The 26,834-nt window shown below is 43.9% G+C and overlaps 1 protein-coding gene across 1 annotated transcript; it reads right to left on the bottom strand.

Moving 5' to 3' along the window:
- Nucleotides 1-11,805: 11,805 nt before the first annotated feature.
- LOC138580929 (serine protease 33-like) lies at nucleotides 11,806-26,607 on the bottom strand. The gene is made up of 6 exons (XM_069651862.1): nucleotides 26,373-26,607; nucleotides 22,328-22,432; nucleotides 19,336-19,498; nucleotides 16,063-16,334; nucleotides 14,638-14,810; nucleotides 11,806-13,166 (listed from the first exon to the last, which is right to left on the bottom strand). The coding sequence occupies exons 1-6, from the start codon at nucleotides 26,422-26,424 to the stop codon at nucleotides 12,849-12,851; spliced, it is 1,083 nt and encodes a 360-aa protein (XP_069507963.1). The 5' UTR covers nucleotides 26,425-26,607; the 3' UTR covers nucleotides 11,806-12,848.
- Nucleotides 26,608-26,834: the final 227 nt, after the last annotated feature.

Here is a 26,834-nt window from a genome sequence, read left to right as displayed (position 1 = left end):
TAAGGAGATGCAGCATGACCTGACAAAATAAGCGCTGCAAAACTGTAGAGAAAAAAACATTATAGAACTATGACACCAGGTTGTGGCATCAACATTAAACTCACATCCACACACATGAAATTCAGAAAAGTGCTCAAGACCCTCCTTTACATGAAGCACTTTCACTCACCATAGACACTCTCGATACCAACCACTGACCAACCCCACCTCAACCCTAATTATTGCACCTGTTTCTCAATTGTAATGTATTACTGTCCCGCTCTGCCTTATGCTACCTTTCTCGTATTTGTAGTAACCCATTGCTGTAGAGAGCTCCACAGTTTCTCAAGGCTAGGTCCATTCTCAGTAAATCCTCAAAATAAATAAAATACAAATATCACTACTTTAGGGAGAGATCTTTTTTCCTTAGACCAAATAAATCAGGAAGCTTTTTTATGCAAGTTAGTTGTTTGGTCCTTTTTTTAAATAATCAGTGGTGATGAGTATGTATTGTCATCTGGAGAGACATGAATAGACACGAATTGGTGCCTTATTTCAAATTATCCAACCTTTTACGAGTTGGACGCTGTGATGTGGAAAAGTTGGATGGTAGAGCAGCAACAGATCCAAGTAAGATGCGTGGATGTATGAAATGTATGGACTGGGCAAGGCCTTATAGTCATCCAAACACCTGCAACCCTGGCTTTTTCACTCTCTGTATTTGATAGTGGCTGTTAACCTGCATGCAGAAACAACTTTGAGAGGGACGGTAAATGGTGCACAATTGCAAATATGTTGTTGGTCACAATTTGGATTCAGTGGATTGCAAAACAGCAATATAGGTTCAGTAAGAATTCCATATAGATATAAAGAAGGAATGACGAGGGGGTGTCACAGCCAATTGACTGTTTACTTTGTGATGTTGGCTTTTTCTTTCCCACTAAAAGATAGTGGCTACTCACCCACGTTTAGAAACCGCCCCAGTAGAGATGGAACATAGATTAATTTTCCACTGAGCTGGTTATTGGAGAATTTTATCACGCAAATGTAATATACACTGTTATATCCCGAAATAATTGTGTATGCCCTCAACCATGCCATAAGGTGCACTAGTTGTGTGTAGATATATGAATTAAATTGAAAACAATACATTAAAAACTATAAGGTTGCTACCCATAAAAAGGTAAACCTACCAGCATTGGAATGAACAACATTGTGAGGCAAAATAAGTATCTACTTTCAATTTACTAATGCTGAAACCTTAAATCACCCTATATTTATTTGTTATTGTTGTTTACATTTTGAAGTGGCATTTTTTGCTTATTATTTGATAGTATGCTTTTGTCTGCACATGGACATTTTGGCTAATTAGCAGTTGCTTAATGTAACACTTGTCATCAACTATTCATGTGTTTTGGATGGTGTAATCACTTGGGGTTTGCTTTATTCTAGTGATGGTTGTAGTTATCAGGATGTTATAGTGGTAGAACACCTATGTGATTTTAAATTAAATGTTAAATTAATCTTTCCTGTCATTTGTTTTTGGATACATAGCTTATTTAATTTCATAAAGCATTCAAAATAATACAACAAACATATTTGATAAAGTAAAATAATAATAAAGCAAATCAGTCAGAGAAAAAAGGTGGGGTTGGGAAGCCTCAATATCTCAATACAGGGATGATAACCCATATACATTTGCGGTGAAGGGATTGCTTGGTCGAGAGGGGGCAGCCAATATGGTGTAAAACTACTTTGAGGTATGGCATTTCTGTTTGCCCTATTGCTAATCCTGATGATCTCTGTCTGAGTTTTAGTTTGAACAAAGTTTTACAGTTTGTTTGTGAAATTGACAGGGTGAGGAAAGATTACAACGTGTTACAAAGAGATTAGCCACTGTTAATCTTTGAGGCTTTCTTAAAGATGCATAAAGATCAGCTGGTTTTTTGGAACATAATAGCCAATAGTTCTAGTTAAGAAAATCAGAGTCTTATTTCCACAGCTGTTCAGTTTGAAATATGGCAGAGCCATTTTAAGAGCTCATATAGTAACTAGTCTAAGGACCCGGCTTCACCCGGGATGTCCATTCTCAGATTTTTGTTCATATTCCACCGAAAAAGATGAACAAATATTGTTGTTTGCCACAAAGGTAAAACTTGATACATGTTAATTTCACTAATGAATTGAAAACCAAATTTTCATTTATCTCTGATTTAAATTCTCACATGAACATCATATTTGTAGGCTTACTCTGATTATTTGCAGTGTTGTTAGCAGTCGTGGCCATTGTCACTGCTAAACACACACTGCAAATAATCAGAGTAAGCATGCAAATATGATATTCATGTGACAATTTAATTCAGAGGTAAATAGACATTTGGTGTTCAATAAATTAGTGAAATTAACATGTATCGAGTTTATTGCTAAAGAAATCAATCAAAAGAAAGATACACTCACTCTCTTCCAAACAAATTAGAAAACAAAAAAAACTCAAGACCAGTTAAGCACAGACAGCTCGATGATCAGCACTTTCAACAAATGACCTGTAGATGACGCGCGGAACACCACAAAACGTAATGACGAATCCCCCCTGCCCCAAAAGTTAATTCGCTAGGGAACTGGATGACCTATTGAGCTAGAAATAGTTGCATTAATTCAGCAATGAAATAGAGAATAGTCCATGCAAAATTCATGACGCCAGACCTCACTGTTCATGAGGAGTTACGTCCCCAAGACCAAACCCACAAACAAACACAACTTTGTTTTATATATATAGATACAAAATATATAGATACAAGCTCTACCTGTAGAGCAGTGAATAAGAGTGATATAGTAGATAATGGAGCCAACCCTAAGAACAATTTAATTTTCACTGAATGAAGTAAGATTGACACTGTACGGCCAAAAATCAGGTAAAGCTCCAGGCCCAAACCATGTCCGGGTAGATTTTTTTTAATTTTTATGAGCCATTAATCTAGATGGCCTTTTCAACCTGTTTTTTTAAACTATTTTAACAATAACTATCATTTCTGATAGTTGTAGCAGAAATTATACCTATTTTTCAAAAAGGTGATAAAAACTAATGGGGAATTATCACCCAATTTCTTTACAATATTGTATGGCCAAAATGTATTGTAAAATTCTATTGGTGTGAGTGGAAAAATGGGACAAGGAAAACAATGTTATATCTGACCTAGAAGTACGTTTTGGAGAAACAAAAAGGTACCATTTAACATTGCTTTCTTGTGTGCGCTTTAATGGAAAAGTATTTCCTATTTGAGTGCTATCTGTTACAATGAACTAGTCAGTGTGATTGTGAATGAAGGGAAAGTATACTATTAGGCATGCATTGATAATGAAGCATACAGTCATGTACTATGAGGGGTTTTGTCTGAATGTGTGACAGGGGGCATGTGTGACATCATTAATTCAAGATGGCCACCATTATGAATGCTAGTTTTGTTTTTGAGCTGTATCTGCTTTTAGGGTGGTTTTATGAAAAATTAGCTCAGTAGGTTTTTGTTAAACATGATCAAAGGAACAGAAAAGTTCCTATAACATATTCTTTTATATCTTTTACCATTTCTGAGACATAGCCTTGTAAATTATTTCCACTTCACCGCAAACCTTCAACTGTATGCTCACCAAATTAGAAAGTTTAACATAATTTGCAACTTTCTCGTTGATATATACTATTTGTTAAAACTACAATAGCTATTTACATCTTCTGAGTCTCTGAGTTTATTTTTATCATCTACACAATGGTTATCACAGAGCTGTTCGTCACCACCACACTTACATAGTTCTGGGCACCTTAGTGACTGAGCTTGGCATTTGAAATGCACAGCATCCCGTCCTTTAACGCATTTCATGCACATCGTACCAGCTGTATGATTGATTGTGGTGCACATGGAAGCATACACATAGTGGGAGAATATTGATTACCTGCCTAGTCCACTCGAATCGTAATGACTCGGAGATTCGGGTGTTGCTGATCAGCGCAACGCCACGCAGTCCCCTGGTGATGAGTCCTTAAGATCTATGGTATTAGAGAGGATCTTGTTGGTGGCAGATTTTGACTTTGCATCTCTTTTATTTATTTATTTATTTATTTGAATTTGTATCGCGAACATCTGCCCGGGGGCATCGTGGCGCTGTTACAGTATGCTCACTTGGTACAGGAATACATTACATCAGGTAAATACATTCAATACATTACATACAGTAAATATGTACAGGAAAGGTGAGGTTTTGTTTGTGAACATCCTCCAACGCAGTTGACCAATGTCCGAAATCTTTGCTCCTGGTGAGAAGACTTGACAAATGAATCGCACTATCAATTTGTCACCTTCCTTCTTAAATTCTTATAGACATCCAAGTCTTCCCAAACCTTCAAGGATTTCTTTTTCTGACATCATGAAAACTTTCCAGAAATATAGTATTTCTGTCTTCGTATAGCACCCCATTACATAACACTCTGAAAGAGAATCAAGGTCTAGTAATGCCTGCACTTTTGTAGGCCCTCAGCAGGAGCAAACACGTTTGAGATCTATAAATATTCTTTTAGTTCCAACTCCTGTGACAAACATGCTGTCAGATTGGAAAACAGTGACCACCAGAGTGAAAGGACAAAAACATTGGTATCAGGTAAACAAATATGGAAGGTAGTAGCATGACAACGTGACACCTAAAGGTAGTGAAGAATGATTTTTGTTTCTGCCTACTCATGTGTGCTTTCAATCTCTACAAAATCTGATGACTTGGCTTCATTTCTCCAACTGGCTACGGGGCTTCTGTTTATCCTCTGTGCATGCAGAATTGCTTTATTTGAGAGGTAAGCTCTATTTGCAGAACCCGTGAGTTTGTACTCAACAGGTGTTGTTTTCCAGCTCCTTTCCTTCACTTGGAGTTCTTCAGTGAGTTTTCTGGGTAGAAATCAAATACTAAACGAGTTTCATCACACTTGAGCAGATAAGGTTCAATTTTCTTGTTGAATGCAATTGCAAGGTCATGGCCTGTCTTCACGTATGATGGTTTCTGCAGTGCTTGCATCTCTGCCATTCTGTTAAGGGCAGCTGCTGAAGGATCTATGTGATCACTGCGCCCCCCATAATGCAGACTTACATAATACCCAGTCACATTATGGTGCAGCGCTGTGATCACATAGTTCACTGTTCCCCGCAATCTGCCTTCAACTGCTTTGCGATGTCTGATACTTTTGTCTGAACACTTTTTCGTGTCCATTTACACAGCTGAAGGTTCTCTTTCTATATTAGTGCCCACAGGCTACAACTGTCTGATTCAATCCAGTCCCCTTTACCGCTGTTGTACAATTGGCAATCTTTTTCTGTCATTCTTGATGTCTCCGTCTGACTTTTTACATCAAAAACTGCCTTTGTTGAGATGTTGATGAGTTCTTTTCCATCATAATTCACAGGATTAGTCACTGTCATGATCTAGTTATAGATCATTTGAACATCTTCCTTTTGGTGTGTTACTTTGGCTGCTCTTAGGTGGTGATGTTTTGACTGTTCTTAATCTGTGATTCCTACAATTTTGTTTGCTTCTATAGGCAGCATTGATAGCTCAGGAGAGGCTAAAAAGAATTGTGCTAGAGCCTTTTTCTTTTGAGTAATATTAGCATACCACAAAGTACTTTCATTGCCCCATTTTGATGTTCTAGATCTTCATCCGAACCGAAAGCACAAAATGGTACTTTTGTCTTGCTTACTGTTCAACTGCCTTTCTGAAACTCACTCCACAAGTCTGGGTGTTTGCTGTCAAGCTGTTTCATTTCTTCTTAGTACCATACTATCATACTTGCGTAGTTTATCAAATCGAGGGAGGAAAAACACTTAACAAACTCCTCAAGTGATGCAAGATATAAATATCAATTTTCAGTTTGGACGGCTCTGATAAACAAAAGCATTATGTCCAGCATATGAATGCATTGAAGTGCAACTCTGAGTGTTGTTTTTTCTTGAGATTCTTTAGCCTCAAATGCTTACATTTTGGCCATCACATTCAACTTGTCAGAACTATCACAACGTAATTATGGACTGCTTTTGTTTCTTGGGAATCATACGCTTGTACACTTTTAAGTAACTCCTTCAGCTCTGGTGCCATCCTTTCCTTGATTGCAACATGCTCTTTGTAGAATTCATTGATGATGCATTTGAAAAGTGAAAGCCGCAGTGACCGGTGTGTTTCAACTGCTCTCTTTACGTACTTCCCTGATAGAATCTTCGACCCAACATTATCAAAAAGTACAGTTGAGGTAGCTTCAATGCCTGTACCATCCAAGAAAGAACCAATAGCTAGAAGCATCAACCTTATTATATGTAGTTCGCCTGGTTTAAGCATCCAGTTATTTGACAAGTTTTTTTTAGCCATAGCTAATTCTAAAACCGGTTTGTAGATGCCAAGATCCAATGTTACAACTGTTTTTGATTCTGGGGTGACAACAGATGTTATTTTCTCCAGCTTCTTCATGAATGTGAGCTGTGTGTGTGTGCTGGTTGGGCTGGCATCTATGAGTGCAAGTACACAGAACCTAGTTCTTTTTAGTTGGAGGATCACTTATCATGGAACTGCAAGCTGATCAAATGAGAACTGTGGTCTCACATTCAGAACAATCAGTTCTGACTCTGTCTCACATTCATCAGTCTTGGTTTTGGAAATAAAGTACATTCCCATAAAACATCAACAATAAAAACATAATTACAGATCAATACATATAAATAAGTTCCAACAGGATGACAATCACAATAAACTTCAAAAATACAAAAAGCAAAATTTCAAATAGTTTTCAATAACTATTTTCTAACAGCTAAAGCATTCTTTGAAAATGACAATAGAGCCCAAACCACACATACTGAATCTGCCCATAGCAAATAGCACAGGAGAAGTTCATACTGAAGAAATCCATGGCCCGCAGGAATGGTTTTAGCGTACGATTCCTAATAGGCGAGAAGGCTGGGCGAAACAATACAAAATGGACCAGGTCCTCCCCTGGTGCATCATAGAAAATGCAGGATTTGTTCTCATCACCGTTAGACCATGCTCTCAAATGAATGCAATTAAAACGTACCCTAATGATCACAATGTGTTGAGAAGGGTTCTGTGCCCACCGCAAATACTTCCGGAGACCTGGACCCATCATTTATTTATTGTGTATTTATAATTCACCCATTCAGCAAATGGTGTTTCAAGGCGCAACAAGACAAAAAAGGGGATGGGGGTGCTGGGATGAAGAAAAACTAAAACAGTCCTACTAGGCCTTGTGACATTTGGATCATGCAAGTGCAGTAACAAGAAGTTCAGGGAAGAGGGGAGGTAGGGAGTGCAGGACATAGCGGAATGTGCTAATGCTACAGAGGGAAAGGAAGTGCAGGTCAGGGTAGCGAGTGCGCATTTGCGAGAGGAGGAAAGGAGGGAAATGGCCCATGGGTTAGGCGAGTGCTAAGGGGAGGTCAGTTGGACAAGTGCCAGGGGAATGCAGAGAGTGCAGGTGAAAGAAGGTCCATGTGCTAAGTGCGAGGAACAAGGCTGGGTGGGCTCAAGGGTTGCAGGCCAGCCAGGAGAGTGCAGGGGGAGGGAGCCCGGTAGGGCAAGTGCAGGTTTAGGGGGGGTCAGGGAGACCAAGTGTAGGGGTAGACTGGTCGAGGAGGGTCTGGTGCCCTGTATGAATCAGTAGGTACCGTGCAGCCAGTCCAAAAGTGCCAGAAAGGGACATTAGCAGGGGTGGGGGGGGGGGTGGGAAGGAGGAAGAGAAAATAAGGGTCTTGAGAAGCTTCTGGAACTTAAGGAGATCCGGCTAAAATCTGAGAGGGGCAGGGAGGCCATTCCAAAGAGAGGCATCTGCAGAAGAGAGAGATCTACCCCCAACTCTCTGCTTGGAAATACGTCTGCTCTGCAGAGAGTTGGAGCTAGGGGACCGAAGGGCTCTAGCAGGGAGGTATTTAGGGAGAGCGAGTTGGATGTTGCAGGGTCCCAGGCCCCAGAAAGCCTTGTGGGTGATGCAGAGGGTCTTGGATTTGATCCTCGCAGCGTCCGGGATCCAGTGGAGAGATTTAAGGCTGGAGAGATGCAGTCCCTGGGCCTGAGGCCAAGGATAAGTCTTGCAGTCCTATTCTGGGTTAGATGATGGGGTCAAAGAGAGGAAAGAGGCAAATTGAGGAAGAGGCTGTATCAGTAGTCTAGCCTAGAAAGAACCAGAGCTCTGGAGACATTGAGCTTCTAACAGAATGTAAGGAAGGGGAGAATGCCTCTGTCACGGATGGCACTCTGTTAAGAGTGGCACAGGGCACCCAAGTAGGGTTTGGGTGGTTGTGCTGAAGTAAGGTGCACAGACAAATACACACACACCAGAAAGTAAAAGATAACAAATGAGTAGGCAAGTGTAGCAGGGGAATAAACGTACAAACAAACTGGATTCCCTCTTGGGGTGTATGCAGAAGGGGGAAAGAGTGTTCCACGGACCTTAGGAAAAACTCCACTCTTCTGCACAAGTTGCTATAACAGAGGCCCACGCTGTTTGCTCATGGCTGGGAACAACAGCTATGGGTGTCTGTTACACAGAAACGAGACAAGGGAAAGGGCACAGGTTGCCTGGCGGAAACCAACAGACAAACTCTGTACAAAGGGGTCTACAATAATGCAAGAGAAGACAATTACAGACAAATCCAGGAAATAGGAAGTCGATGAGCAAGCTAGAAGAAGGGTATGAAAGGAAAGCAGTATAACTGAATTGGACAGGGATAAAGAACTGAGGGTAGAAAACAAGGAAGAAAGCAAGGAAGCAGCAGTCAGGAAACAGGGGGACTGCAATAACTGAAAGTAATAAATGCAGGTAAACTGTTGAGGATTGCAAAGGAATGTAGGGTGCAAGGTAAAAGAGCTCAGAGGAGCAGGACAGCAAGGAGCAAGCCCAAAGGAGCAGGGCTGTAAGGAAGGGAGCCCAGAGGATAAGGACTGTAGGCAGCGGAATGAAGCAGGCTGCAAGGCAAGGAGCCCAAAGGACAAGGGCTGTAGGCAAAGAGCCCAAAAGACAAGGGCTGAAGGCAGAGAAGTGTAGCAATCTGCAAGGCAGGACAGCCAGAGGAGCAGGGCTGTGGCAGGGAGCCCAAAAGGCTTGGGCTGTAGGCAGCAGGGTGTAGCAGGCTGCAAGGCAGGACGCCCAGAGGAGTAGGGCTGAGACAGGAAGCCCAAAAGGCTAGGGCTGTAGGCAGCAGGGTGTAGCAGGCTGCAAGGCAGGATGCGCTGAGGAGCAGGGCTGAGGCAGGGAGCCCAAAAGACTAGGGCTGTAGGCAGCAGGGTGTAGCAGGCTGCAAGGCAGGACGCCCAGAGGACAAGGGCTGTAGGCCGCGGGGTGAGGCAAGCTGCAAGGCAGGGAACCCTAAGGAGCAGGGCAGCAAGGAGTAGACCCAGAGGAGCTGGGCAACAAGGAGAGAGCCCAGAGGAGCTGGGCAGCGAGGCACTGGAAACAGGATCAGAAAAAAGCAGCAACAGGAACAGCATGCGAAAAAAACATGGCTCGAAGCAAAAAGGTGCTGGAAGGACTCTTAATGCAAGAGACTGAGCTCCTGCAGGCAGCAGCTTTTATACTGCCGAGCCCAGCACAGAGGCAGGCTAATTGCTTGCACCTGGATCAGCACACCTGCATAGAATCGGCCTCCTCCCTTTCTTTTCCTGAGCTGGTGGAAGCAGAGCTGATCCCTAGGGCTTCTGGGGATTGTAGTTCCGATGATGGAAAAATAGGAATAGCCAGGAATAGATAGTTATAGCCAAGTGCATTGCGGTAAGTGTAGTTTGTTGGAAAAAATAGAAAAGCACCAAAGTCTTGTAAATGGGAAATAAGGTCCAAGAAGTGAATAGTTGATCCAAGAGTTTTCTGCAGATAAATGATTAACAACTTGTCCATATTGATCGCCAATGTATGCGCCCATGGCGCAGGCATGACAGCTTCTGAGAAGGTGAAGCTTCTTGGCAAGATCTGTGATGTGAGGGGAGAAGGAGTCAAAGATGACATCAAGGTTTTTAGTCTCACAAGAAGGTGAGGAGAGGGGACCCAAGGAGGGCAGCCAGAGAGTGGGAGGAAAGCATGGAGCAGGGGTCCCAATGAGAAGGATCTCAGTCTTACTGGCATCAAGACAGATTTATTAGCCGTGTACCATGCCTGAATAGCTCTCAGACTGTCAGCAATGCGAGAGGAAGAAGAGGAGGTAGCGGAGGGAAGATTGAAGGAGAGCTGTGGGTCATCAGCATAACGTTGGAATTGAGGAGCGAGGGAAGAAATCAAGTGGGCCAGAGGGGCAAGGTAGATGTGCAAGTGCCACAGCGATAGAATAGAGCCCTGAGGAACCCCGCTAGTAGAGAGTGAGATAGAGGAGAGGAAAGGGCCCAGTTGCACCTAGGAAGGTCGATTGGATAGGAAACAGGTCAACCAATCCAGTGCCAGATCCGTGATAACAATTGTATCAAGGAGCAAATTTATGAGGGTGGCATGATTGACTGTGTCAAAAGCAGAGTGCAAATCAAGGAGGATGAGAACAGAAGGCGTGTTGGAGTTAAGGTTTGAGAGGTCTTCACAGGCATTCAGGAGAGCAGTTTCCATGCCTCTGGATTCTTCGAAGCCAGACTGGTCGTCATGGAGACAGCCAACAGATTCAGTGTGGTGGGTCAGTTGGGAGATGACCAACTTCTCCAAGAGTATGCCCGGGAAGGGGGTCATGGAGGTAGGGTCATAGTTAGCTGGGCAGGAGGGGTTAGCGGGTGGCTTTTTTACGAGAGAGTGCACAAGGGAGCGCCAAGGCAGGAGCGAGAGAGGAAATGTTGTCCTTGATAGTTCTGGTGGAGCAGGGGTTCACCTGTTTGGAGGAGACTTTCAGATAGTAGACAGCTTTAGAGACCTCATCCGGTCGTGTTGTTTGTGAAATGGGAAGCCAATGCAGTACATAGAGCCTGGGATGGAAGCGGAAAAGTGGAAACTGCAGTAGGATTGGCAAGTTCCTTACAGATTTTGAACAGTTCAGCCGTATTGTTGGTGGACCCGGATATGCAAGCTTGGATATGGGCCCTCTTCTTGGAGCATATGGAGAGACGGTATTGCCTTAGGAGCAGGCGACAGCATTCTTGTGATGGGATAGTGTAACATGCTAGAAACTGGGTGAAATAAGACCAATAAAAGTTGTCTTCAGTTTCAGCATGATCACGTGTTCTTGCTTCTTTGCGTGCTCACGCTGAGCACCAAGTGCAGTTCTCATCTTTTCGGGAGTCAGGGTACCAGTTGGGTATGGCAGGGCGCAGGAGTGCTGCATGGTCCCATTGTCCTTAACAGTATAAGAAAAGTCACAATTTGTCACTAGGACCAGTGAAATGATTTTTACCACCCAAAATGAAGTGATACTTGGCCAATCCCATACCACCCTTCCCCGGCCCCCTCTCACACCCATGCACCTCGTACGCTTGGGCAGCATTTGCTGCATGACGTATCAGCATGGCACACCCTGCTAGTGGCAACCTGGGTGATCACCTTGTCTTGCATGCACTAGAAATGGTCTTTTTACTTACGGTGCCACCTTCAGACAGTTCCAATTTTGGGATTAGCATCCCCCGTCTTTGTTTTTCTTTTTTCTTTTTTTCTTCTGTTTTGCAACATGTAAAAGCGCATTCTGCTGAATCCTATTTTTATCGGGATTTGTGTTCTATCAATTTACTGAAAACACTTTCCAAAGTGAATGTTATCATGTTTATTTTCATCAACATATATTGTCAAATATAACCTATAACATGATTAGTTTAAGATTTTGAAAATCTCACAGAATAAATATTTACATAAATAACATATATGGCCTGAAAGACATCACAAAATCTCATACATTTTTTAAAACATTAAATAGCTAAATATGCAAAGGCCCGTAATGATTATCTGAGCTGAACAATGAACCTTTATAAATTAGACGCATTCTGATCAAAGTGAACAATGAAGGACATTCATTAACTGCAATAAGAGTGATGTAAATTAAATGGAAATGTACAGGACATATCGGGGAGGGAGAACAGGCCAGTTTGGGGCAGGATCCTTCAGTATCATGGAGGTGTGGCCATTTCATGGACCCTTGCTTCTTCTCAGCCAATGGGAGCCTTTATACTTAAATGATGTCCCATAATGTGACCTCAGTCTGTTGTCGCATCCTGTGACTTAACACGTGGTTGAGATTTCTCAATGCTGCTGATCCCATAAGGTAGCTGGGGTCTTCCCCGCCATCGCTGCCTAGCATGCTGATGGCCAGATGGGATCCTGTTGGGGACAGATGGTAGGCTGTGCACTATGGAATCCACATGTTACAGCAGTTCTGGAGAGGTGGAACATTTCACTAGAGAGGGAAGTAATTTTGCCATGTTATTCACAGGGCGTTGTCTCTCTCACTACACCTTTTTGTTGGGGAAGAGGGGCAGGGAAAGCGTCGAGAGATGGCGGGTACCAGCCCATTTGAGCAGGGAGTGACCACAATCTCTGAGGTTATGGGGCTGTACTAGTTAGTGCAAACAATTACAATAATAAATATGACCATCAATAAATAATCACAGATACATTTCACATTCTATTTTATGGCCCACTGAAGAGCCATGACAGGAATGTTCTGAAGACTTTCCGCTCTTCTGGTGGTGGGTCCAGGCTGTCATAACTTTATTTGGGGTCTCTGGCAGGTGTGCCGGTTTCTTCTCATGCACAATGATCTGGGTCCTTCATTGTCGCAATGCATTTGCCCAGAGATTCGCTCTCTAAAGGGATGGTTGCCCCTGGATACTCTGTCAGTGCAGGATGGAGGTGCCACAATATTGTCCATATCCAAAAGCGTCCCTTTTTAAACGATTCTTAACAGCCTCATGATGAAAATGGCTGTGACAATGAGGATCAGGCTGCAGGCAGGAAGATGGGCCCTAGAGCTCACCCTGGACACACTCGGGAACTCCCTTTGGACCACGCTGGCAGCTGAGATATTGAGGGTCAGGGTTGTGTCCCCAATCTCTGGCACATATTGCTTGATCCAGTCCACGTAGGCGGTGACCTTGCTGTACACTCCTGGCCGGTTCACCTGTGCGCAGCCCTCCCCAAAGCTCGAGATTCCCACCAGCAGCCAGGCGCCGTCCTGTCTGCAGACCAGTGGCCCTCCGGAGTCGCCCTGAAAAACACAAGGATGCATGTATTATTTCCTCTGTGCTGTGCATCCTTTGCTGACCTGGTTCTCTCTCCTGCACGCTACAACTATTGCCATAATGATAGATTAGAAATCACCTGCGAAGCGTATCTCCAGCAACATGTGGCATCAACCCATTACTGCGCAGCAAACAATACAGAGGACAAAAATGTTACAAGAGGCTATTGGTCACCATAAACCACAACCAGAGACTGGGAAAATGGGTTCAGTGTGACTACGTTGGTGCGAGATATCTCCTGCCATAGAACCAAATATCCTGCCTAATCCTACTCTGCATCCCACCATAAACCACAATCAGGTACCCGGAAAACAGGCCCCAGAGATGCATAGTGCTGAGCCTAAGAATAATGACCGTCAGACAGAGCAAACATATCTTAGTCTGCTCCTAGCTGTGAACCTACCTCAGAGTGCCACTACCGTGAAACACGAGGATGACCACTACCAGCTCATCCAGATCCAGAATGTAATCCTGGAACAGCTCCCTCGTAAGAATAAACCACAGACTCCTGGCACTCACCTCTCCAACCACTATTCTCAACCTCTACTTTACACCAACCCACAATAGAGTGCGGCTATACCCCTCGATCAATTTCGGCCTAGTTGCTCACATACAAACAATACTCCATGAACACCTCAACATCCTGCTAGAACGCAGGCCTAATGCCACCAAAAGGCAGTCTCAGAGACCAACCACCTGACTGCACACATTCAACAGATCTCACACTAGCTGCACACATATTGAGTGCACCCAAGCACCCTATACTACCCTACTCTCCCGACTGACCTGGACTACGGTCCCCAAGGGCGTTCAACCCACAAGCACTTTGAGCTCATACCAATGATATATAGAGCGCTATATAAATGCCAAATAACAATAACAAATAACAATAACTGTGGTTGGAAGAGCCAATCAATATGGATATGTCTTCCTTCTAAGGAAGTTCGCTCATTCTCTGGCCTTCAAAGACGCAAAGCTAGGGCATTACGTGGGGGTGGGGAACATAGTTTTTTATTGACGCATAGGATGAGGGAAAACTGTGCAATACCCATTGAGGATAGTCAATGGCTCTTGGTCCTCATTGCCCGGCTCCTTGTAGTGGGCAGATGAAATACATCAATGCTCCAAAATGAAAGAAAATGCTTGTGAAGAATACCCCTGCATTTCTTAGTCAGGTGGAGTTTTAAGCATGCACGTACAAGCAAAACCTTTGTTGGTGATTAGATATACGCAATCTAGGGACAGCACATTAAACCAATGATTCTGGAACAAAAATGTCTTCCCTCAGGATAAAAGATTAAAGAAGATGTTGATTAACATGGGGTGTGAGGATGATGATTGGAAAACAAGACGCAAAAGAAGGGTTGCATGCCGGAACTGTCAAACTGTCATACGGGGCACTTTCTGTTGAGTGGAGAGCTACTCAGAGTAACTCACCTGGCAAGCATCCTTCCCTCCCTCCGCATATCCTGCACAGATCATGTCCTCCTTCACCAGGGTGCTGTTCACATCCAGTTTGTCATTCCCGATGTGGTAGAGCTTGTCACATGTGCCAGCATCTATCAGAGGCAGCTTGAGCTTCTGCAGGGTGCCGGGGGAGGGGAGAGACACTGCAAAGTACAAATGGGATTTTTAAAAAAAAATGTTTTGTATTCTCTTTTCTAAACTCCTTTCCCAGCCTACCATCCTTGATTTCATTTTGCCTTAGTTCCACCTTTTGTTTACTTTCCCTCAGCAATCCCCTGCTCCTTCATTGCCTCTTCTGTACTTGATACTTTCCCTCTCGCCCAAAATTGTAGACAAATATCAGACTTTCGTGAACCTCCCACCCAAATGCCCCAAAGCAAATTTCACTGAATTCATGCAGGTTTTTTATTTTTTTCTGAAAAGATAGCAGAAATATTTTCAGAGTTCTGTTTTCAGTGTTACTATAGAGTTTTGTTGCATTTGACTGTGGTTGCCTTGTAGGCATTTGTATGAATTGCCTATATTCAGTTTGATCTTTTCAATGTCATGGCAATATTACATTTTAAATGATCTACTGGACATTTACATTTTTATCTGGAATCTATGAATCTAAATGACGTCACTATACCTTTAGCCAACACACCATTCTGACATAAAGCTGGAGAAATCTTTACATGCCATTCTAGAACCGAAAGGTACATTGCTTTTTAGGATACAGCATAACTAGTCCAAACTCAGAACCTTGTGCTTAGTCCACAAAGGACTGCAACAGATCGGTTTTGCCAATTAGCTTGCAATACTGGTAATGTGTGATCGCAAGTGCGCATTTTATGCATTGTTTGAAATTTCTTAACACTATCAAATGCAGGTTTTCTGCCTGGATAAGCACTCCCAATTGTGGCTTGCAGCTAATGAATGAACGCAACGATGTGAAGCGGTTTGTTAAAGAATTCACTAGTTGGTCGAGGAGCCACTGGCTGTCATATTATACATGGTGCATTTTTGTGTTGAAGCATGCGTTGCGTGCTTGCCACAGCTTTTTTTCCCCCACACAAAAAATGGACCTTACCACCTCAAGCGTTTGGACCAAGGTGCGTATAGAAATAATGTCCTGTTTGGTGACCCATAGCAGATGTTAAAGGTCTTCCTTTTGATCAGGTATAACAATTTAGGCGACGTGACATTACCACCAGTTATGGCCCACCAAACGTGGGGTTGTGTTAGTCATGATGAACAATATTCTGCTATTTCCCTTGACTCTTTTTAATTAAAAAAAATGTAAACCTATGCTCTCCTAGTATCTCAAAGCACCTAGGTCAAAACAGCTCTCATACAGATATGATGAATGGCTGTTCTACAAGCCACCTGGCGTATCATTCTTAGATGTACCATTACCTCCAGAAGAGATGAACCCCCAGCCAGTGACCGAGCAGATCATGCCAGTGGGGAACTGGACTGAGACATCGGGGAGGCAGACGGGCAGGATGTAGTCTGTGAAGTTCACCGGGGTTTGCAGCTCCAGCAGTGCGAAGTCTCCAGATGAGCCGTACTGTGAAGTGTAGCTGGGATGGACTTTGATCGTCTTCACTCCTGAGATCACGGCTTGGGGGCTATTGCCTGACAAGTGCAAGCTTCCAAGGGCAACTGAGGGTTTAGCGATGCCCCTCCTGAAAAAGAACACAGACACAGTAAATCTCTGTTTTAGCCTAAATCATTCATGCAGAGACCTGGTTATGCAGAGTTGCTCTTAAAATGAAAACATATTCTCTAATAATCTGTTACCTTCCATTTGTGCCATATATGGTGATCCATTACTCCATAAATGTACCACAGCAGTCTTATATTGAGCCCTTTGCTCTTGTTCTCCACCCTCTTGTCTCTTATTGTGACCACAGGAACACTTGTCCCCTGCAATCTTCAGCCTCTTGTACCATATTTACCAATTTTAAAGATGTCAATGTCCATATGACACCCCTGTCCCTCATTTCCTCCAGTATAGTTTCTGAAATGCTGGTGCTTGAAATCCTGTGCTACTGCTGTTGTTGCACCCCTCTGAGCTCTCCTAGGCCCATCCTAAACCTTTTGGGGATCTAGCCTCCCAGGCCCATCCTTATGCTTCTGGAGTTCTAGCCTCCAGAAAGAGACACATTCTCCAGATGAGGCTTAAAGAACTAGAAAAACAGCACTGGGTTTGGCTTTCAGGGCTGACTAGCTTACCCCAGAACAGGTCACCAGTTCAGATGTGGGCTCTATGGCTATCTACATTATACTAAATGTGGTGCTCGAATCTGTACACAATACTCCATGTGTCACTGCATGGTCTTCCTGATTAAACCATAGTGATATGTGATGAGAATGGGAATGAAGAGCTGGGTACACTTCTGGGGTGCAAGCAACTCTGTGGGTGATTCTTTGGTGCAACCTTTTTTATCTCATGTTGCGGTCCCAGCTCTAACGTCTTCTTGATTGAGGATAGTGGCCTGCTTTTCAACCTCTATTTGTACCTCTACCTTTTTACTCTGTGTGCTATGACTTGTTGAAACATGACCTGAAATTCCCAATCAGCCTTTCAGGATAGACAACTGCAATCTGGAAGCAGGAAGCAGATGGGCCTTAACAACAACTGCTGTAGAAAGAGTGGAGTTGCCAGACCTCAGTGTTCCAGTACAACAGCAGGAGGTGGGAATCTCCAAGCAACAAAGACCCGCAGGAGGATTCAATTGTCTGGCCATTGTGTGTCGTCCTTATTCATTAGTCACTCCTAATTCTGTGAAACATCTGAATTAGCAGCAAGTGAACTGTTTCTTTTATCTGCTGTGGAGGGAGCAATCTGCGCCTCTTCACTTAGTTTCTGATGGAAGAACGGTCAGGAATCAAATGATGAGAACAAACTCAAACTCTCTCCCCCATCTTCCCCCCCTTGCTCCACCACTCCCTACAGTGATACGTAATTTTTTATAGTTATATGGTACTCTTTAGTTTGAAGCATTTGCCCCCTTAGGTTAATGTTACCTTTGTAGGTCATCGGTGTGTGGTGTGTTTTGTCTCTGGTCTCTGCCCCACTTATTTCATACATCCACATAAACTGGCTCACGACTTGTTCTCATCTTTGTGCTATTGTGCTAAGACCCTTTGGGGGGAAGGCCCCTGCCATCTGCAAACGTATTATTTAAAGTAAATTCTGGTCAAAATTGACATCCCGGGACTTCATATAGAACCAGTGGTAGAAGCTGCCACCCGTTAACTGCCAATGAGCCAGCCCAGCATAGTTTAATTTGTACTTTTGTTTGTGTCGGAGGTCCAAGCAATGCCAGGTTATGAACACAGCCTGCTCTCAATCAAGCCTTGCTGTATGGAGGCTTGGCACTTTCACAATGAGTTTTTGCAACAGTCCATGACAAAAGAAGCACTCCTCTTGGGGCTAGCCAGAATCCGTATAAAGGATGTGTGCGGCAACGCATATGAGACAGGAAGACAAAGAATTACAAAAGAAGAAGCTCTTCATTTGGAAATGATAAACTTGAGAGGCACAGCTTCACCTCACTGATGAGGCAGTCTAGGCCGAAACATATGTCTGGTGTTGCTGGTGGTACTCTTGTTGAGAGGAGATTTGCAAAGCATTTCAGTGCTGGACTGCCCTTGTCGGTGGGACAAAGACTGATATACAAATGAAGATTTCTCCTCTGAGAAGGGTACAGTGAGCTAGAATGTGGTTGTAGACCCTCCTGAGATGAAGAAATTCAATAGAACAGGGTATTTAATCCATGTTCATTTTCGGTAGAGGGGCTCCCACACTCCTATGTAACTTTGTAAAACTTTGGGTTTCACCCTAAATTGCCCATGGTAATCCAGATGTGGACCCCTTGCTCTCTGTGCTTAGAGGGGCACAGCTTCACCTCACTGATGAGGCCCGACAAGGTCGAAAAATGTGTCTGGTGTTGCTGATGGTACTCTTGTTCAGAGGAGAATTGCATAGCAGTTAAGTGCTGGACTGCTCTTGTGGGTGGGACAAAGACTGACATGCAAATAGATTTTTTCTCTTCTGACAAAGGTACAGTGAGCAGCTAAAACATGTTTGTATGCCCTCCTGAGTGGAAGAAATGTCATAGAACAGGGTAATCGACCCATGTTCGTTCTTGGGGGAGGGGCTCCCACACTCCTTTGTATAAATGCGTGTGGCTAAGCTTATGAGACAGGAAGATGAAGAATCACACAAGAAGAAGCTCCTAATTTGAAAATGATCAACTCGACGTCGGACAAATAGAAGGAGGAAGGGGAAAATATTGAAATGTTTTAGGGAGGAGAGGAAGGAGATAGATCTTAATCACTGTGGACTTCATGAGAATGATCAAAACGTCCTGTTTTATGTACCTCCAATTTTCAATATACCACCTAAATATGATTTGGGATCACATGGAATATTTACAGCCTGGCATACAGATCAAAAGATCCGTACACAGCTTTCTGCAATTCTACAGGTAGGACATGCCACAGCAAGGGGGTGGTAAATTAGAGGCGATTCTACAAAGTTGTTAGATAGTTAATTTGCATACCAGAGATCACACAGCATCTTGCACCGAACATAAAAGCTTCACTTGAGAGGTTTATCTGTCCTTATTCATAATGTTCCAAAAGCTATATGGGAGATTACTGCTCCTGGGCACTTACATTCGGACGCAATGAGCGGCGCAGACCACCCATCGATCTGTTAACAGGGTCCCTCCACAGACATGGCGGCCTGATAGGCGGATGCTGACTTGCCAGGGCCACTCCCCACTCCGGGCGTTCTGCCCACCCACAATCCGACTTTCAAATCTGGGTCTTCCACAGGCTGTAAAAAAGAAAATATGATTTAAATATTCAACATAACAGATTAAGACAATTCATAATCACCCATTCCAAGCAGCAATGGGAGGCACAGGTCTTAAAAGGTCATTAGCACCCTGGGCGGGGGAGCCAGACAATCAGGCATCTAAGAACGTGGGCTGACACTACCAGTGAAAGCCTGCATTCCAAGCCGCCTAATGGCTGGCTCCCTTACCCGCCATCTTCCCCCGCCAATCCTGTTTTTATCTTGTTCCCGCACCCCTTGCCCCATCCCACTTACCTGATGGCGCCAGCGGGGATCCACCGCCGCAACTCCTTTCCCCATGTGGCCGCCATGGAAATGGAAAAGGGGTGCTGTATGGAGCACCGGCTTCCAATTCTCTGGTGGCCATGTTGGTATAGTATTTTGTCTCTGAGAACGGGACGCTGCGAGGTGTTCCGTTCACCGAAGAAAAGACTTTTAAAAAAACATTTAGCACCCATGCAGCGCACTACATCGGTGCTAATGGTGATATGCCCCTCAGTGGCTGGGCCCACCCTATGGGTAATGGAATGCCACCCTCATTAAGGGACTGTCGCTTAGCTCGGGCCCTTAACTTGGGTGGCAGACCTTTACCCAGAGGATGGGCCCGCCAACTCGGGGCACATCACCTGAATATAAACTCATGCAGCACTCCTTAACTATATGTGGTGATTACAGACAATATCAACATAGCTTTGACAGGATCGGAAATAGTATTTACTCCCCAAAATGTACATTAACTTCAACCTTTTTGTGTTTTATGAGCAATGTAGTTGTCATAGCGTCACACAGGGCATATCTGGTCAGTCTGGGGTGACCGTGCAAGTAAAAATTTACATGGACCAATGACAAGTGATTTCCACATAAACTTGGATGTCCACACTGCTACATAGTTGAAAAACAACAGGCCTACTGTCCTCTGCCAGAGCCACTGTCAGGAAAGATGTTCCATGGAACGCTTGGCAGAATGGTGGCATTCTCTTTCGGATCTGACATTGGTTACGAAGAATGAAAAGGTTTGCTAGCAAAATGTCACCAGGGCCTGGACACAGTAGAATACGGCACAGAGAGCTGTAGTGGTCTGGGCAGGATAAAGCAGTTTTTTGTTGTTTTGAACGTTGGGATTTGAAGGTAGGTGTCTGGGATAAGAAATTATACTTGGCTTCCAAAAATGGCTGGAGAAGAAAGGGCTTGAGGAGTGGAAGGGCTAGCAGGAGATGCCAGCGTAGCTTCACTATCAGTTGCTCATAATAAAACATATATCTTAAGGGGCTAATTGGATTGTTGCATTGCTGACAGAGTCTCAAAGGAGACTTTCTTCATGGGCAATGTATTGTTTGAGATGCTGGGACCCCCTCCCTAGTCTAGTTTGATTTCTAATCAGGTGCTTGTGAAGAAAATTATCAAGTCAGAGAACTTCAGAGAAGCGAGGGGTGGGGGGCTTTGGCTTCCACCTAGCCGGGCTCGGGTGCCATTAAGGACCAGCAATGGACTGATCTTGGCAGGCGTTTAGTTGCTTTGCCGGCTCCAAGACTAGGCCCATTTAAAGCCTTAAGTGAAGCTGTAGTGATACAGTGTAGAGATAGCACAGATTGGCATCTAGGCTCTTAAAAAGTCACAGCTAAGTAACTGATTCTGTGAGTGACCCTGGGCAGGTCACCACATCTCCAAGTGTTCCAGAGTCAAGGAGAAGTACTTATCACAATTCCTCCTTTATGGGAGAATTTTCAAGTTCCATTGTTTTACTTACTTATTTTACAAAAGGAACATAACCACAGCAACGTATGGATTCTGCTGGTTTTTAAAGATTGCTTGTTGTTTGTTTGTTTTGTTTTGTTTTATTACTTGTATTGCGCACCAGACCCAGGGGTAACCGGACGCATTGCATATGACAATTTACAGCTTAGTTACAGAAACACAAGGCAAATATGGAGACAAAAATATATACAAGGTAGAAAATAATGGTACAGGTATTTACAGTCCTACTCAGGCAGGCGGTGAAGGCTGAGAGGTAGGTGTGTGCAAAAATACAAACAGTGGAAGGACATGTGGAATAGGTCAGGGCAGTTAGTAGTCTATTATTTGTCCACGTCTTTGATCCAACTTGTAAGGTTGTGTCGGAAAGTGGGTTATGGTTGATCTGTCCGCAAGGTGGATGGTAGGGAGTTCCATAGTTGAGCTGCTTTGACCTGGAAGCTACAGCCACCAACTCTGAACAGTTTAAATCTAGGTGTTGAGATGTTGTTAGAGTTTGAGGACCTGGTGAGTCTTGTAGGATTTATTCTCGTGAATCTCGTAGAAAGGTAACGAGGTGCAGCATTGTTTAGACATTTGTAAACAAGTGAGGCTACTTTTAGCTGGATTTTCTCATGAGTTGAAAGCCAGTTATTGGCTCTTCTAAATTCAGTAATGTGGGCTCTTCTGGGAATACCTAATGCTGCTCTAAGCGCGTTGTTCTGCAAGATTTGAATTCTTTTGATAACTTCCTTACTGGCCCCAATGTAGAGTGAGTTGCAGTAGTCCAACTTCGATAAAACGAGAGCTCTAGCAAGTGTGATGCAGCGATTATTGGATAGGAAGGGTTTGCCTGCTCTTATCAGTTTGCAGGTGTAAGCGGTGGCAGAGCCATCGCATTCACCTGCTTGTTTCAAGATAGGGTAGAGTCCAAATAGAAACCCAGCGTTTTGAACACGTGAGCAGAGGTGATTTGATTGAAATTTGAAAGTGAATTTGTTTAGAAAGTGGATATGCTGTCAATACAATAGTTGTTGTGTGCCATACACCCTGCCATTTTATGAAGATAGTACTTACTCTCGTTCGGCTGCATATTACTGCCAGTAGTGGCGTCAAAGGTCACGGTGTCAAAGGTCGTGGAGCCAGAGGTTGTGCTGACATTGGACTTCACATTGTTGGTGCCTGAAGAAGAAGAAGAAGAATTATAATGCATGGTGAACATTCACACCTGGGAAGCACAAGCCTGTTACTGGTAAAGCCCAAACTACTAATAAGACTAACTTAAATACATCCAAAAATCTTTTAACATATCCTCAAAACTATGAGAATTTGAAGAGAAGGCTGGGTATTGCTGTATACCATGTACCTTGCACTGTTTCCATGATCTGCAGGGTAAATAAATAGAACTAAAAAACTGCTAGAAACAGTAGAAACAGTAATAACCTTTTCGAAACGAATTGCATTAAAAAAGATGATTTCATATTTTGCTTGGAAAATTTAATTTATAAAATAAAGTTCTGAATTAGTTAAAATCTCACCATTGATAAAAACCTGAGATTTGAACCTATTATTTTTAAAAATATATATACCAACGTAACAATGTAAAAAGCATGCACCTTTTGCAGTAAAAAGTAAAGCACATTAAAGCGAAGCCTGAAGGAAGGATACATGTATCCCCCAGACCCCAAGTGATGCTCCTTGTTAACCTCACCCTACTGACCCATGTTGTCTCTCCTATTAGCCATCACAGACCTCCATCACTGATGTTATTATTGGGGTATTTATTAAGCTTGGACCTAGTTTCGGGAAGCAACCGAGCGCTTTAAACTCATAGTGGAAGGATACAATGAGGGAAGCAGAGAAACAAGAGAGCGGAGAGCTATTAAGATGATATTAAGATGATGCTTGTGAAAGACAAGACATCACTAAATGATATTCAGGCCTATAGTAAGTGCAATGGCATGGTGTCAGATGGATGGCATGTTGTGCATTTACATGAAGGGTTAATAGGATCTTGGGATTTGGTTACAGTTCTTGATAGAGTTCAATGGGGTACAATTGTAGCAGTACTCTTTGGTACCATGCATTCAGGTTCGATTGTTCATGGACGTCTCCGGTTGGCATGGTTTCGGTGCAAGCTTGGTGTAGAGCGGATTGTTCTAGTGGAGTCAGGGATGGAGAAGAGGGAGGAGGATGGTTAAGTAAAGGTGAACTGGCCAAAAGGGGAAGGGATTTCCCTACGGACAGATGCCCCTGCAGATGTTGTCGGGGCTGGGACGAGTGGATCATGTGGACTAGGAGTACGTTAGTCATTTTCCCACCACTGTATTTTCTAATATCCTTCATACTGCACTACAAGATGCCTGATGTTAGCCTATTCTGGACCTTAGAAAATATAGAGTAGGACTATAAGGTTAGACTGTCTACTGTGCTAGAAAAATCCTATGACTCCAGATCTTAAGGCAGCCGGGCTCCCACGGTTAGAAGGCGGTTTAAGATAGCCAGTCTACTTTGTGCTTTGAGGAGGACTTTGAGGGTAGCCGGTCTATAGTGCCTATAATAGCATATGAGGGTAGTTTGTCTTCTTCACACTGTATCACACAGTGAGATCAAAAATGAGCTCCATCTGAGCTTAAGGTACTTATAAATGCACCACTTCGGTGGAGATCTACCACAGGCACGGCTCTGTCTCCACACACTTTAGAATGCAGCTATGACTATGTCAAATTTGGTCTAACCTGACACATAAAGACTTCGCCCTTACACCAGACTTGCCTCAACACCCCTGCCATTAGAATACAGCGTCGACCTATGCCACTTTTTCAGTCTAGCTGGGCACACATCGAGTCTCTCACATTAGCGCTCTGTCGTGACCTCCCTCAGTACCCGTCCACATGCTTGCCCCTTGCGTTGCTTAAAGGAGCCTAGCCAGCCCACCTAATGCCTAAACCTGGCCAAATGCACACACGCACTGTAGGCCTTTCTGAGAATCTTCCCATTCCTGGACTTCGGTCCCCGAGGGCGTTCCTACTACAACACGCGTTGAGGCCATACAAATGAGAAAAGGTGCTATATAAATGACGACAATACAATACAATGTAATACAATACATGTCAGACTGACCGACATGTGATGGGCACAGCTCCGATGCTATTAGCCTACCAGAAGAGTCTACCCTCTTGGAAATTGTTCTTCCGTACCCATAGGCCAACGGGTAAGTAGTTAGAAGTTGATCGAGATCTGTCTGTGTGGGACAGTGACTGACATCCCAGGCCAGGTGTACATGGTGCCAGATCTGTGTTTAGATCAGACTGTTTCTGAACAAAAGGGAAAATGGGGCAACTAGAGGCACTTTTTGAATATTAACGAGGCATCAGATACATGTCGCCTCCATTGCACACATCAGCAAAGGCTTGCAATGAGACTGCCTGCAAGGCACAGCAGGCATCAATTCACACTGGGGCATACACTTGAATACCCTCTCCCTTCGTACCACATATTGAGGAATCCATCTCTGGTGCAGGCACGCGCCGATGATCTACTATGTGAATGGTTACGGCTTGCCTTAGGCCGATGGCAGTGTATTGTGACCATATGAGTGGTTGAAAGCCATTGATATATCTCCCCATGAGTCACAAAGAGGAGGGAGAGGAACCCCCCCACCTTTATGCCTCTGCCACTTCGCGCTCGGCCACTATGATTTGGAATTGCAAGCCTCAGTATTGAATCAGTGCGATGTGAAGCCTGCGCCAGGTGGCAGTCCTTGCAAATGCTAAATCCTTTTATACCTCTAGCCCTCTTTTCCTTTAATGTACTAATTTCTGTCATTTGGGCAACAAACATGGTGTGCCTTACGAAAATAAAGAAGAAAAAGGAATAACAGAAACTCTGCTTATAGGGTGCTCTCATTTCTGTTGGAGGGTGCGTTCACCGGATTTGCAATAGTATTTATTAGAAAAATGTCCCTTTTGCTTTCGCTGAATATTTTCCAAAGCTGAATACTATTACTAACTATACTACTTAGCACACCAGATGCCACTGCCTACTGTCCCTAAACGCTCACAGCTAACTGGACCCACCCACTTATTACAGATGCAATGATCGCATACACGTGCGCACCCAGCCCAGGGGCGGGGACTAATAAATCTCGCGACACTATCCAGGTTGCCTGTTCTCTGGGGTTTTAGGACGTGGCGTAGTTGGCAGGAGTTATGGCATATCACGCAGCACGTCTCTGCTTTACACAGCATTTGGTATGCCTGCTGGCCTGACTCCAGGCCCAGTCATGCCGTAAGAGAGGAAGTGCCTCACAGTATCTGCAGAGAGCTGCAGCGTGCACTTGTCACGCTTGGAAAAATGATTGCAGGCGATTTAGAAGAGCTGGGGAGAGTCCTTTGCATGTAAGGCGTGTGCTTGAAATTTAGTCTATTGTGACTAAAATGGCAGCAGGTCGATTCTGCTGACATGAAAATAAGCCACACAAATGAAGTCCCAGTAGTTCCAATATCTCTCCAGAGCACGAGATCACTTCATGAGACCATAACGGACATTCTAGCCTTTATGTATTTATTTTATATTGCATCCCCCCTCCCCCGCATGCTTCCGCTGTAATTGGGAATTTGCAGGCATGATGTCACTCCCTTGAATTATGGAAATAATTGAAGAGCGTCTCATTATTTCTGTGAATTATGGTTTTTGCAACCATTAACGCATGGCCAATAACAAAAGACGTGCTGAGCGCATGCTAACCTTTGCACTGGTGCACATTAGCCGTAAAGTGGTCTGCTTAAGTCTTTTGTCAGGGTTCTTACCCTTGCACCACTCAGGAGATGCGTTCATTTGAGCAGAGGCCTTTCTCCCATCTTTTGGCCCTCTTAACCATTAAACATAATTAACCCAGGCCAATGTTTGATGTGATATTTCTCTCTATGTGCATGTTATTTGCTGTCTCCAAGGTAATGTGCCTATTTAATGCTGAAAGCTATGGGGAAGAACGACAACGGCCAGACTCTTGGCCTCCCATCACAATTATGCCGACTCAAAACCCCACCTTTCCAAGCAGAGCCACGATATTCCAAAAAAGAAAAGTCACTAGTCACTCCAGATGTAAAAAGCACCTTACCCAGGATGAGGATGAGGAAGAGAAGTGCTCCCATCAGTGAGGTGGGTCCCATTGTCTGGCTCAGTGGTGGCAGCTGTCAAGTGTATCCACTTTGTTCTGTTTGCACCAGGACTGTCTGCTTGCCTCGGGGTATCCGGGGTTGTCTTCCTGGCTATGCTGTGAAGACGGTTCCACTTGTCTCTGCTGCCCAAGCTTGCCCTCTTGTGTTCCACTTGTCTCTGCTGCCCAAGCTTGCCCTCTTGTCTCCGCTGCCAGTGTTTCTGCCTGGAGTGAAAACACATTTCTTCTTATATTGTCCTCCCAGAGGGGAAGTCAGAGAAAAGATCACAGATGGCGTAATTCTAAAGTATTCACCCATTGTGCTAATCCCAGAACCAGGCTCTTCAAAAATGTGGACTGACCAGTTCCCGGGATTTCAGAGAAGGTTGCCTCCCTGCATCCCCTCCCACACTGAATGTGCCA

Source organism: Ambystoma mexicanum, chromosome 3p (genome assembly GCF_040938575.1).
Source record: "Ambystoma mexicanum isolate Mex_15411 chromosome 3p, UKY_AmexF1_1, whole genome shotgun sequence".
NCBI classification, from domain to species: domain Eukaryota; kingdom Metazoa; phylum Chordata; class Amphibia; order Caudata; family Ambystomatidae; genus Ambystoma; species Ambystoma mexicanum.
Note: the sequence above shows the minus strand (reverse complement) of the source record. Positions and strands in the feature narration are given on the sequence as shown.

Excerpts from the sequence above, each read along its gene's own strand:
- LOC138580929 (XM_069651862.1), bottom strand. The coding sequence starts at position 26,424 with ATGGGACCCACCTCACTGATGGGAGCACTTCTCTTCCTCATCCTCATC. Across the intron at positions 22,433-26,372 it reads CTTCCTCATCCTCATCCTGG|GCACCAACAATGTGAAGTCC; the intron begins GTAAGGTGCTTT and ends CTTCTTCTTCAG. Across the intron at positions 14,811-16,062 it reads GGGGTTCATCTCTTCTGGAG|TGTCTCTCCCCTCCCCCGGC; the intron begins GTAATGGTACAT and ends TGTACTTTGCAG.